Source organism: Toxotes jaculatrix, chromosome 20, assembly GCF_017976425.1.
Source record: "Toxotes jaculatrix isolate fToxJac2 chromosome 20, fToxJac2.pri, whole genome shotgun sequence".
Classification (NCBI taxonomy): Eukaryota; Metazoa; Chordata; class Actinopteri; family Toxotidae; genus Toxotes; species Toxotes jaculatrix.
The window spans coordinates 6785204-6799771 of NC_054413.1; the positions used below are offsets into that span (position 1 = coordinate 6785204).

The window sequence follows — 14568 nt, forward strand, 5'->3', positions numbered from 1 at the left end:
TAAAGTTTAACCGGCTTTACATACCTGCATGTTCACGGTATATTGGCCATGTTTTTATTTTCTTGTTTTCCTTTAAACTTTTTGTCAAATGTCTTATAAACAGAAATGTGGTCCAGTCAATTATTCATTTTGGCTCTTAATTTGAAACAAAACACTTGTAAAAATGATTTATGCCTGGACACATCAGCCTATGCTTACATATAAAAAAGTTGGATACAACATGAGCAAAGAATAACTCAAAGAATTTTTTTTTAACAGGATAAATATTGAGTTACAGTTCCGGTCTGCTTATGTACATGATCACTACAAAGATAATGGCTGCCCCCTCACCTTCCTACATCGCATCCCTATAAATAGTACACGAAATTCACTTCTGAACTTCACTTTTTATTAAATAATGTTTGAATATTTTGAAAAATTGTCCCTGTTTGACAAATCAAAACCGATATTGACAAAAGTCTTCAGTCATGGAATTTTGGAAAAAAGTAAATGAGCCTAACTTGCTGTATTTGGTTAAATAACGATGCCGGACATGGAAGTATTCAAAGAACTCAAGGTTTTCGGAGATGTGCTAGCAATCCCCAACCAAGAGCACACGCTCAGAGAAAATCAAATGTTATATTAGTGATTGTTCAAGCACCTGTAGTTACTTATCTCACGTCTTTGAAGAAATCTGACCCTTCGTAAGTGTAAAATATGCTTCAGAGCCCAGAATTTACAAGGAAACTGTATATTATAATAAGGGGAACTCAATATTTTGGGTGATTACTTTTGGTGAATTTCTTTTACGTGTATGCTCTTCTGCCAGACATCTACATTACCAGCTCAGTGTGAAGGCCTTTTGTTCAAAGTGCTATTCCAGTAGCATTATACAGCTCACTGATAAGGCATCAAATCATCCACTGACAGTCCCTCAGATTCAGATTATTTTTTAAGGGAGGAAGCCAAATGTATTTCCTAGCTCAAATCATTCACAGAAATGTGTGTATATCCTGAGAAGTCTCTCTCTTCTACCAAATAATACAAATTTTAAATTCCCAACAACATACTTTTAAGTTGCAATTATATAAAATCTCAAAAAATTTACAAATACACTCCCTCAAAGCACACTCAGCACAGATTAGAAAGCTATATCTAACTCCATAATCAGACATACAACTAAAATATACATCCAAAAGGCGTGAAAGATTTTTTTTTTTTTTTTTTTTACAAAATGCATTTCAGATGTTTACGAGTTAAAAGACCTTATAACATTTAGAACAAGGAGAAATGCCAAATTACCAAATTAACTAACTTCTGAACTATTTGAAGCAAGCAGCACTGAAACTTAAAGTACCACAAAATCTGTAAAACAGTCACAATTCCCAAAACTACTGGGAATTTAGAAAAAAAAAACCTTTTCTCGTTACATCCTACAATAATTTGGTTTTAATCACTGTTATGTGCCCTCTGTTAAATCACCCAGACCACCTCTATGCCTGTATGCGAGTTCTCCACTAGGTAGTGCCATTCACCCACAAATTGCTTTGAGACTCATTTCTACCTGACAGCGAATTTGGGTAAAAAAAAAAGAAAAAAATGAAGAACCAATAGTGATGCAATACTGCCATCTACAGAGGGGGAGAAACACTGCTAAGGCAGAGCCCATATGAATAGGCTGGCTACAACCTGCCACAACCATTCCCTGTGTTAACCAAACACCAAGCCAAAAGTAAGATTTAAAAATTGACTTTGAAACGGTCACATCAGAATTACAACGTTCACGTTTCCTTTTGCATTTCTTAGTATGAATCTTACTGAGGATGGGAGCAACCATTATCTCATGATATGTTCTACTTAGTGTCCGTGTGTGTAAGATGCACAAAAATTATTCTTAACAAACTACACCGAAGTAGGATTAACTGTCCAGAGTCTCTTCAGTGCCACTTTTCAACAATGGACAATTGGTAGACAAAAGTCAAACACAGGCATGCCTGCAGCTAATGTCTTTGTGTTTACTGTTCCGAGATGATAGGAGACAAATGTTGAATGATGCTTCTGTGCAGACGATTGTGAGCGACTCCCAGAGGGCTGAAGAAATATTCCTACGCCAAGATGGAGCTGTGCACGAGAAGCTCCCACGTCAGGAGAAAGTGACTTCTTGTAACAGGACTCCCTCGCTCTATTGTGGTCCTCATCCATCAATCAGCGACACATCAATGTGGGACAAATCAATCATGTGCCTGTGTGGTAATTGTGATAATAATGTTTGAACCGGCGTCTAAGGGGGCTGAGAACACTAATGAACACACTAGCTAAATTGAAGCTAAATTTCAAGACTGCATCACATTAGCAAAATGTAAAGACCTACCACAACACGTAACCCTTTTAACTGGCATGTGAATAACGATAATGAACAGAAGAGGGAATATTGATTACCTATGGAAGCTCATTTGAAAACTTGCCGCATGCTGGGGACTGGAAAATGTGGCAATTGCTTTCCTCTGCTGGGGCATCATTTTAAACATCTGCAACAGACAGAAATAGAAAAGAACAAATTTAATACAACTAGATTCTCCTCTCACCCACAAGAGGGAGTGAGGGTGGTGGAGGAAAATTGATTAGCTCATTCACTTTCTCGATCTACCTAATCACCACGACAGAGGGCGCTATGGGATCACACTAGAAAAATTTCATCGATGCCACTCTGGTGGGTGCAAATAAATGTTTTTTTTTTTTATTTTAAGTTTCCCTAACTAGGTATGTAGCATACAATGACATGTAAGTACATACGGCAGTTTTTTTTTTTTATCTTTAATCTCTGCACAAGTGCCAAGAATATTGCTCTACATACTCAATACAAACTGGAACATGTTAAGTCATTAGAAAGGAACTGAAAACACATTACGTTTGCACACTTTAGTATGAAGTTGCAAAGTATCTGGTACCAACCTCTATGGGGCCGATGGATCTGAGAAGGTTCTTCAGCTGAATGTCCGTTGTGGATGAGGAGAGGCCCTCTATTGACACAGTACAGCGTTCACTCTCTGCAGCTCTTTGGCTCTGTCTCGTGGGCATTGGACGACCACGACCCATTTGACCACCCCCTCTACCTCGGCCCCGGCCCGACACAACAACCTACACCGACGCCAGGTGTGAGAAAAATTGCGGCCATGAGAGCAAAATATCGGGGAATGGGTTGGAGGAAAAATGGCGAAAGTACAGACTGAACCTTTTCCAGCCTAAACAGGCATGTTGATGTTTTAATCCTGCCTTCAACCGTGTGGAGAGGAGCTATACCGTTTCTCAGCACAAAGGAAAATTTAAAACGCTGTGTTTTCCTCTCGCTCCTCTCAGACACAACACGCTTTCACGTGATTGACTTATCATATTTCTACATAGAACATCAACATCAGAACATGGTGCGTGTGGCATGGCATATCTTCATATGAACTCGTGAGTGAGAGGTATGTTTCTTCAGCTGCAGAGGAAGAGGAGGAGGAGGGGGAGACATGGAAAGAGAGGAGGTAGAGGGAATATGTGTGTGAGTGTGTGTGTGTGTGTGTGTGTGTGTATGTGTGTTGGGGGCAGGGGAGCAGTAAGGGAGAGGAGCCATGCTAGCGTTATGGTGGCTGCCTTACCCTGTCAGCATCAGTGAGTATGGTAACAGTGACAGCAGCCTGGTGGTGACAGGCGTGCAGAGAGGCCAGGGAACCTTGTGTAGCCCCCCATGTTACACTGCTTTCAGCTTGTCAATACTCCTGCACCTGGCACACTGTCCTGTCTTATTACCACTGCCGCTCGATTGGTATGTCTACTGAATGCCAGGGTAGTGCCAGCGGCACAGGACAACTTTACAGGAGACATTTTGGCTTCTTTTATTTCAGAACTGCCATTACCCCACAGTCTGCACCCTTAATATATATATTTCAGGTGAAATGACTGCTGATGTCCACAGCGCAGACGGGGGTGAGCTTTCTTTTATGACATACCCTGTTTTGCTGCGGGTTGCCCATGCCCCCTCGGCAAGCCTGCGGTGTTCCGCCTGGTCCCTGTTGCTGCTGTCCTGTCATGGTAACCTTCCTCTGGACGCCCTGGTTGGTTGCAGTTGCTGACCAGGGGCCTTGTTGCTGCACTGGGCCGCCGGTGGCCTCAGGCCCCTTTCCACTCTGGATGATGATGGAGAAGAACACTAATTTAATAACCCAAAAACATTTTTCCAGCATTATTATTCATCAAGCATTTAGGGAAGTGTACAGTTTATGGCGAAAAGGGAGAAACGCAAGGTCTTTTCGACAAAGCAAACTGAAAATGTGCCGGTATTGGAGCAGGATCCCTATCACACAGGCTGTGGGGAATAAAGATCAACCCCAACAAGGTGATGGTCTCATTATCAAATAAAGTCACAGCTCAACTCTGTTGACATGCGGAGAGGAATTGAAGGTCGTCTCTTCCCCGACTCTGCGGAGAGATGTGACAGATCAATACAGGGGAAGAAAAGAGGCGATATCTCTGACCTGTCCCCAGTTGAGAGTAAATGGATTAATCCCTCCTATAGAAATCACAGCTCCTGATTGCACCCATCAAATGCTAAGCTGCATTACACTGGAACGACAGCAGCTCGATGTGTACCCCATCCCCCTTACGCCCCCCTTCTCTCCAGCTTTTGTGTCTTGCGCTGCTTTGTATTATCCCTGATGAAAATATAATTTGCCTCTTATCTGTGTGCCTAAGCCATACAAATCCAAATCCTCAAAAGTGGCAACTTTCTTACACAGGTATTATGCTGCCCCCCCCCCCCTTCAACCAAGAAAGATTAATTACAAGGCTCTTGGATTGGCATTCTTTTGTTGCCTCGCACCTGAGAGATGGGTTGATGGAAAACAGCAACTGAGGGATGACAGAGAGGAAGAGAGAGAGCAAGAAAAAAGATAAGAGAGGAGATAACATTGTCAAGCTCTTGTTGATGACAGCAGAACAATGTGGAAGAGGGAGCATCTAGAGAATCTTCTTTTCACCGCGGCTATAGGCCTTAGCTGTGTCTTTCTGTTTCCATCTCTCTTTCACCACCTCACATCCCACTCCCCTTTTTTCTCCAAGATGCGGTACATCAGATAGCTCTGCGCAGGTTTCCATTAAGGCACTGACACCCAGTTATCTTCATCTGCAGCCAGCCCGCGATTTTGGCTCTGCGGCTTGATCCTCTGGGATGGAGTCGGAAAGCGGCTTATTTCAAATACTATCACATCCCACCAACATGTCTCATCAGTGACAAGTATGAATGTTTAACATGCATGCCTTTGTGGTTTTTCAATAAAGATTAATGTGTAATTAAGGCCACAGCAGTAACTTATCAAGTGAGTATAAAATAGCCAGCAGTGGTAATTCTGGACTTTGTTGGTGTTACTGTCATTCTTGTTTTACCTTCTCCAAGGCCTCTATCTTTTTAAAAGAATAGTCCTGTGCCCTTAAAAGAGGATATCAACCTTTAAGAGCAGTGATGAGGTGTCCCCATCTCTACAGATAAATGTCATACCGCTCTCTTTAATGCCTACAGCCGTTCTCTGTTCTCAAGGTAAAATGTACGTAGAGGCATTGTGGCTTAAATACCAGTTCCCAAAGCTTAAGAGAGGAAACTCTTAACAGATCAATTTTGCCAAAATGACACAGACATCATCTTGTCATTCCCATAGGTTAGATATCTTTTAGATTACAAAATAGACAGCGTGAGGGCAATCAGTGGCATTTAAAACTATTTCATGTCAAAACTATGCAGTTTCCCCTAGTGAGCAAAAATCAGCTGTAGAGGATAAAAATAAATGTCAAACCAAAACACAAAAGGAGGTGTCAAATAAAAATGAAATGATATGATATGCTCACCGCTCCTGAAAGTTTGACGACTCTGACTTTTTGTGGCACCTGCTGCCCTTCGACACTAGAAGTTCTGCCTCGCTGCATCACAGTTCTTTTAGTTCCAGGTGTAGGTCCTTGACTTGGAATTAGAGCCTGGCCAGGGCCCAATGAAGGGGACACAGGTACATTGTTTTGAGTGGACTGGATCTGAGCGCCAGGCCTGTTTACGTTCTGCAAAGCACTGTTCATTCGCTGCTGTTGCAGCTGCTGCTGATTTTGTTTCCATTGCTGGTCTGAAACAGGTCTGGGGGTCTGTTGTTGCGGGGTGCTACCTTTTGCCATCTGCAGGCGTGTTCTGACATTGGGACGTGGTATAAGAGTCTGAGCCGTGCCATTAGGAGGGATGGGGGCGCCTTGATTTGGATTCTTTAATGATTGATTTAATGATTGTTGTGTTCTCTGAGGAAACGGTCTCTGCTGTTGTGGCTGCAGCTGTTGCTGCTGTTTTTGTTCTGGCTGCTGCTGTTGCTGTGGTGGTGGTGGTGGTGGTGGTTGCTGTTGTTGAACAGGGTGTGGTGTTTGCAGACTCTGCTGTGCAGGCTGAATTTGTGTAGGAGCAGGGCCTTGGTTTGGTGTGCTTGTCTGGGAATTAAGCCTATCCAGAAGCTCCTTCTTTCTGACGCCAGCTTGCATCTGCCGCCGCATCTCCTTCCTCTTCAGGATCTCTTCTCTCAGACGCTTCTGCTCCTCAATCTTCAGACGATATTGCCGTGTCTCCTCATCCTCATTAGGGTCCTGTGGCACAAAGCACAATGACATATTACTGCCTGTCCCCGTTGACGTGAAGGAAGCCGTGAGCCACAGTGTCCTATCTGGACCATATTACTCAGATGTAATCAAAGTTAAAACCCATGAGAAAAATGCTACAGTATTGATCTGTTCTTTCCAATGAAATGAGACTGCTGTGATTAACAACCTTATGATTGGGCTTTTAATAAATGAGAGTTCTTCTCAGCACACTGATAAGCTCAGCTGAGCTTACAATTTCTGGGTCACTGAATTAAGCAGTGAAATATACTGAAAACGACTCTTTTTACTGTATCATTTCAGAGGAATATTTGAGAAAACATAAGCAGCTATATGAAATAATTTGTGCATTATGCCAACAAACTCAATATTTTTCCATGTCTTAAATGTTTTTTTCGTTTTGTGTTTTTTTAATCAGGAGTGTTAAAAAGCTGACCTGTGGTGCCGTGCTGGACGGTGTGCTTGGGATTTCCTTGCGAACCACTGTCCTGCCGGCTCCCCCAGGCTGCGATTCAGTCTTGGCAGCAACTTGGCCTGTTCCTCTGCCACCGCCAGGCACCGGCTGAGTGTTCTGCCCAGGACGCACCCCCTGTGTTGCCTTGGCAACAGGCCTGACGTTGGCGGCAGGGGAGGCGGTGGGGCGGGCACTGTTCATGTTTGTGTTGCCAGGTGCTACAGGGAGCTCCCGTAGGTTGCTGTTGCGCTGCTGCATTTGTTTGGAGACAGGTGTGCTCTGAAGAAAGGGCAGAACGTAACAGATTCATGTTGAGTTTACAGTCTCTTATCTTAATATAAATAAAGTTCTTTCCATTTGTACCATACAGTATTTTTGTTCACTGAGCAGGTCGAGTCTGGGAGACTAATGTAATTAGAATGACAAAGTGATAAAATATGAACCACATGTAACTGCTTTTCATCAGGTTGAGCAGAAAATAGATAAAACGCTAATATGCTAATAAGCTAATCTCTCACCATTCGTTGCCTGTTGGACATGTTGCGCTGTTGGGGGTTCTGAGGGCGGGGAGTCATCTGCCTGGGGCTACCGTGCGCATGCTGTTGATGGAAGGGATTCTGGCCATGGTGCATCATGGGGCGAGGCTCACCGAGATTTAGCTGTTGCTGCTGGTGATGGGGTAACTCCTGCCTATGATGCGGTGGCATGGGCTGATGGGATGACATTGGGTCATGATGGGGAAGCTGGGAGACAGGAGGGCCGTGCATTAGGCCCTGAAATTAAGGAAAACAAGATAAATTACAACATGAGTGACAGGCAGGGTCAAATACAATGCAGTTTTAAATTTATGTACGTATGTACAAAAACAGAAACTCTTCAATTTTTTTTTTTTAAACAGCAGCAACAGTATCAATTCACATAAAGACTATTTTCAACATAGAATCAGACAATTTCTGCATATAATTAACCTCCAATTGGTTTCCTCATGTATCCACATAGTCCTACTACAACAGTGATTCAGTCACTAGAGGGAGCTCGTGTATATGTCTGGACAAAATGCTGAGGTGCCAAACAGGCATGAGTCTTTTTCTTCAATGCTTCAGTAACAGTGAATATGATAACTAGTCTAGTTTATTCGTGTGTACACTACTCTAGTCATTGCTCTTGCCACAGCCACTTCAGTAATCTAGAGTAAATTCATTCATTCATTCATGGCAGAGAAAACACTGGGAATTGTGTGCCAGGCTCCTTTACAAGAATTGTCAAACACAAGATAAAAAACAAATGATACGGATAAAATTACTGTATTTAGCAAATTAAATGGAGAAGAAATAGACAAACAGCACCCAATTATTGCACAACATACAGACACAACTACACAGTACATCTATTAGTTATGAAAATCACTTACTCTTAGTCGTACCTGCATCCCAAATTGAACTTGTGGAGGGGGAAAAAGGTTCCCCTGCTGGCCAAACGGCTGACGAGGACCCATGAAAGGTCTGGGTTGGTTAGGGGGGCCACCTTGATGATTCAAGCCGACCATTCCTTGGTGACCTTGGTGGGGAGGGAGGTTGGGTCGTGGGGGTTCTCTCGGAAACAGTCCTAACGGGCCCTGGCCTGGCTGGTTGAAGTTTGGTCCTGGTGGGCCAAAGCCCATGTGGCCCTGTCCGGGCAGCTGCTGCTGCTGGTGGAGGTTGTTGCTGCTGTTCATCAGAGGGCTGGGGCCCTGGTGATCAAACATGTGCTGCCCTGGAAACCGTGTTGACTCTGCGCGCTCTGTGCCAATGCAAGCAAGACCAAACAACAAACAACACAACTGAGATGTCAGTTTTTTGCACTGTGAGCCAATTTCAATACAACTGTAACTCCCTCTCCAGATGTATAGTGCCACGGCAAGGGAAACAAAAATAGACAGCTCTATCAAGGTGAAATGGTACAGAAGAAAGTGGGCTGCATTAATTCTGCATTAACACTGTGAATGAAAAATCTAAAATATATTTGTTTAATGCATATGTTAACTTTCCAAGGCTCATTCAGATGTATATATATACACATGCATTTAACATGAGTGCTGCTAATAGAGCAGCTCCAGAAAGCTAGCAGCATACCCTGTAGGTATACCGCCAGAACTGATGTCGAATAGGGTTAAATATGGTAAGAGAGCTTTGTAACCCTCGTCAAGGCTGGGTGTGAAACTCACCTGCCATAAAGAGGGGCTCCCTGTCCTGGGGGCCTTGAGGTGGCTGGTTCCTGAAGGGCTCCATGTGATGAGGGGGCCGCTGGGGCTGTCCAAAATTACCAGGCATGTGCTGCTGGAAGTCTCCCGGTCCCTGGGAAAACACAAAGCTCATGAATTATAGGCCATACTGGGAACTCAATAATCACAAACAAATTAAACTAATGAAAAATGGGAATTTGCTGAGGAGTACTGCATCGGTCAGGGAGTGCTTGTAATTGAAGGGCTAGGGTCATTAAAAACACACAGAATCTTGAGTTGTAAACATCAATATGCATGCCAATATTAAAGAAACCCTTCAGCAGGAATTCATGAGCAAACCTGTATTAATACTACTTGAGGCTTTGTTGATAAACCTTTTAAAAACCTGTCTCTAACAAGGAAAGGGTATTTCAGGAGGGGATAAGTGCCCTCTCCTTTGTTTCAACTTCGTTTTCACTTCGTATGTTCGACAGCTTCACTGCATGCACGCTACTGCCCATCTATCTTCCAAGGAAAAGCAGATAACCCTTTAATCCCTCCTTGGAATTCGAATCCCCCTCATAACTGTCTGTTTTATTCTTTTAAACATCCATCTCTGTTGAAAAATTAACCTGCTATTCAACACGTGGCACTTCCACAAATGGGCTGCTTGCCTCCTCCAAGCCTATTGTAAATTACTTAAGATGCTATCAAGGCTTAATCCATCTTTATTCCACTGCTGTGTGGCGGTGTTTAGAGAGAAGAGGTGTTAGAAAGCTAGAAGGCCAGAGTTCCAAAAACTTGCTTAACAGAAAGTTAATCAAAGGGGCTTACAAAGGCAGGGGATCACAATGGGGGTGCAATCATACTGTTCTAAAAGGTCAGACAGGCAGGTTTGCACAATGAGGACTCTGGTGTCCGTATAATACCTCTAAAATAACACCGCTCATCCTCTCACTTCTAATCCTTGATAAAAAGGCTGAAGGCTACTCAATATGTAACTGATGCTCAGATAGCTCTTAGCAGTCAGGGGATCGCCGTACAATAGAGTGGGGCCAAATGTCACATATTTAATAAAGAATGGAAATTTGAGCTTAAAGAGGTGTTTGTTTCTGGGTTCCATGTTCACGTTTTACAACCGATCACAAGACACTGTTGGTGTTAAAGCATATTCTGCTGCTATATTGTTTTCAGAATATGATACCGTTCACAAGAGGTAAGTGTCTAGGAGCTGCAACTGCAACCAACTGCCACGAGGGAAGCACTGATCTACCAAAATGTGCAACAAGATGTTAAGAATTTCAAAAGGTACTGACTAGAAACCAGTGCCCATAATGACAATACTTCTAAATACTGTAGTTGGTGGCATCTCTATTTTACGGTTAAACTGAATGTCATTATCTAAACGGATTCAATATTCTAATAACTTTAATTGGCACTGAGATTAATATTTCAAAACCAGTCTCCACCAGCAAAAATTTAATTCAGTAATACTAGAGGCTATGACCCCCCATTCGCCCGGTCTTTTAACAATTAAATTTGATGGGATGATAATGTATGATAATCATGAGTAATCAGGTGCCCACTGGTAAATGGAATGTTGCCGGCTGGTATGTCACCTGCATTTCAAATTGTGTCCTTGGCAACAGCAGCCTAAATGCAATTGACAGCTGGGGAATCCAACACTATGCTGTTCATCAGCCCATACCCTTCCAACCCCACCTTCTACTGTCTGATAAGAGCCAAAGCAGCTCCCTGCTACTGTGCTATCAATATCTAGCACCATCACAGACCCCCAGGGAAAAGGAATTGCACGATACTGACATTGAGGGCTGGAAAAAGAGGTAAATAAACATAACATTTTTTTTTGACCAAGATTGAGTCCTGTGTGAAAGCCTGGCTCATTAGCCAACAGGGTTGTAAATCCACATGAATGCAATTGGATGCAGCTATTTTCCAAAGGCTAATTTGCATAAATCCATATAAAATGTACTTTCCAGGAAGATGTCAGTCAGTTCCAGCGCCACCTGATGCCTGGGCATCATTAACGAGAGGGATGGAGTAACTTAAGGCACTTTGGCTGACTTAGTGGCGAGCCATTTCCCTCAATACAGTAATTACTTTAAAGGCATTTCTGTCATCTCTTGGATGGGTTCTTTGTGAGTGAAATAAAGGACCTTTTCGTACAGGAAATCAGTAACTTAACATCCCTTTTCTCTGACATGAAATTCAGCCTTCAGAATATATACTGCAAAAAAAGGCAAGAGGCTCACAGCCCAGCCCCATCAAACCACAACCATGTTTCATTAATTCAAATACCGTTCAAAAAAAAAAAAAAAAAAAAGGTCTCTGTGCCTTTGGGACACAAACTTGTGGAAAGTAAAATTTTAACTGGCAATATATCCTGGTTTCACAATTCCATTATGTGCCAAGCTGACTAGTCTGAGCCCCAGCCCATCCATGAAGAGTTGCTAACTAAGTCCCGCCACTGCAGCCCTGACCTCCAAAAGTCTATTGCCTAAAGCCCCTATCACGCATTTCCAGTTGTGCAGCCAGACTCGTATCAGTGTTTACAGATTTGCTTTAACAGTATTTGGCCAGGGCAGGACAGTCTAATTGCCGTAATGATATTACCCTCACAAAAAGGGACGCTAACCGTGTAGAGAGGGAGAGAAAGTGAGGCAAAAGGGAGAGAGAGGAGCAGCTGCTACTCACAGGGAACCTCTGAGGACCCACAGCAGGTCTGGGCTGGCTCTGAGCAGGAGGCATCAAGGGCACTGCAATGAGAGAGGGAGAGAGCAAGAGAAAGAGGGGTGTAGGGGGGAGGGGGAGAGAAATGAAAATGAGGGGCAGTAGGCAGAGAGAGGGTGGTGATAGTAGAAAGGGAGGAGACCATTAGACACCTCCATGCTGAAGGCTGTTACACACAGCTACATCTTAAATTTTATCTCAGTCACCCCACACATCTTTACACAGCTGGTCACAGACCAGGACGCTCAAGGAAATATTAAATACACGAGAATCCTTTACCAAATTCATCAAATAAAAATGAGTAAGACATTTCCTGCTGGCCAACATTTGGCACAAAACAATTCAATAACTGCTTTTTCGTATTGCTGGCATCCTGCTTCCAAAAAAAAAAACATGATAATTGTATGTCTATATCAGCAACTGGAAAACATTCAACTGGAAGTTACATAAATATATAAATGAACAAACACAGACATATATACAAACACATGCACACACACTTAATCATAACCAGAGGCAATCCCTGATCTTCCAGAACACATCTTTCTCTCAGGAAGGGAGCAAAACCCAAACCCCCACATGCACACAGTGATACACACACACTCACACATGCACACGCACACACACGCTTTGCTAACAAAATTTCAATCTTGTCTTGGCCTGGACAGACAGGCCAGATAAACCCATCTCAGGGAACGAAACGGTGATGCTGCCAGAAAAAAAAAAAGGAAAAAAAAAAGAAAAAGAGGATAAACCCATTACTGGCTGAGAAAGCTATTCACTTGTCATTCAACCAAACAACAAAATGACATTCTAATCCAGACACCTTTCAGGACAGTGTAAGGATAACTGCCAGCCGAAACAGCATCATGCACCTCAACTGAGGATCTTGTTGATAAACGAGGGCTACGAAAATTTGAACTGAATGACAATTATGATTTTCATACTTGGAATTGAGATTATGAATTTTTTTGAAACCATTAAAAAAAAAAATAATAAAAATCGCATTTTATCTGTCTTCATGCCGACTGAGCATTTGTGACTAGTGCTGTGGTCAATCCAGAAAAACACTGCCACAGAAGCTAAACACACATAGCACCTAAGTGATATGCTGGATTAATTTACCTTGTACAGAGGATGATGTGGGCCCTCTGAAATGGGGGTTAATGTGTATGTTTTTGGGCTGTGGTGGTTGCTGCTGGTGATGCTGGGGGAAGTGGGGTGGCGGGGAGCTCATCATTCGTGGTGGTGGCTCCATCTGGGGCCGCATCGGCGGGGAGCGGTGAGCCATGTGTGGGGGGATGAGGGGCTGAAGGGGCTGCTGGACCAGTGGGCGCCCATGCTCTTGGAAGGGAGGAGGTCCTCTTGGACGCGAAGGGTGGTGCTGCTGGGACTGCAGTTGCTGCTGATGAGGCTGATGAGGAGGAGGCATTCGGGAGGATGGCTGCTAATTGGAAAGAGATGTGGAAACGGAGAGGAGGGAAAACCAAAACAACCTGTCAAAACACATTTCTTTCTGGGAAGATTCTGATATCATTGCTTGCAGCCATGCGATGACACGCCAACAAGTCAATTCACCAGCAAGACTGAAGATGGTATCCTAAAGTAATTTAGTGCAAGTCTCCCCCTAAAGATTAAACGTGTGTTGTGCTGTTTAGAATTTATACAAGCAACATAAAACTGAAGGCAACCTTGGGGGAAATCACAATATATATATTTTTAAAATGAACTACAGTCATGCTAACTGCTAGCACTGGAATATATCAACCATGGATACACCAACTGATAAATGATGGGCCCATAATTGCATAGTTAAGTGAGGTTTCAAATGGGTCCTTGATAATTGGCCAGTCTATCTATTTAAACAATAAAACAAACAAATAAACAAACATGCCAGTGACCAAATTAGTCAAGTGGTTAAACTTGACTACAACAGTATGTTGTAAAAAGTACAAGCTCATTAACAGCGGTTAGCACACTGTTTGTGGTGCTGGCATGTCATCCATGTGCCTTTACATTTTTTTATTTCCAGTGTTGATTTGTTGTTTTTCACTTTACAGCCTATTGTCATTAATTAATACTAACTAAAATACGAAAGAGCTGGAGAGAAATGTCATGCAGCCTTGAGAGGAACAGCTTTAAGAAAATATTACATTGGTATTTTTTTATTTACTCTTTTATACAATGTAGACTTAGCAAAATGCATTATTTCATTCATTGATCAAATCAAAATAACATAAGAAAACAGAAGTGTGCCATCCATAAAGGCACGATTAACAGGAAGTGATGATGATGACGACGATTAGTCCTGGCACAATTCCGAAATCAGATAACCTTCCACTGCGTACTGAAGATCATCATCACTCGTCCTTTTATCTAAGTTAGATGCTGGAAGTGACTTAGACTTTCAAAGGTCTTGTATGAACTGATGAGCCATGTAAATCAAAGGATTAAATGCATGAAGTGGTATCAAATAATAAAAGCCCACAAGAAACTAAATCCCGGGCAAAGAACAAATTTAATT

General features: G+C 42.8%; 1 protein-coding gene across 4 annotated transcripts in view; it reads right to left on the reverse strand.

The window, feature by feature from the left end:
• rbm33a (RNA binding motif protein 33a) overlaps window positions 1-14568 on the reverse strand; it is a 21873-nt gene continuing 7305 nt past the window's right edge. The window contains exons 9-19 of one of the 4 annotated variants that reach the window (XM_041065293.1): window positions 13170-13488; window positions 12009-12070; window positions 9297-9426; window positions 8505-8872; window positions 7612-7866; window positions 7076-7372; window positions 5860-6627; window positions 3972-4148; window positions 2932-3117; window positions 2419-2507; window positions 1-2222 (exon numbers count right to left, since the gene is read on the reverse strand). In XM_041065293.1, coding sequence (XP_040921227.1) covers window positions 2174-2222; window positions 2419-2507; window positions 2932-3117; window positions 3972-4148; window positions 5860-6627; window positions 7076-7372; window positions 7612-7866; window positions 8505-8872; window positions 9297-9426; window positions 12009-12070; window positions 13170-13488 — 2700 coding nt within the window. In that variant the 3' untranslated portion in view covers window positions 1-2173. Of the gene's footprint in view, window positions 2223-2418; window positions 2508-2931; window positions 3118-3971; window positions 4149-4931; window positions 5184-5859; window positions 6628-7075; window positions 7373-7611; window positions 7867-8504; window positions 8873-9296; window positions 9427-12008; window positions 12071-13169; window positions 13492-14568 lie in introns of those variants that run through there. The other 3 variants (XM_041065294.1, XM_041065292.1, XM_041065295.1) reach the window with 3 other exon arrangements.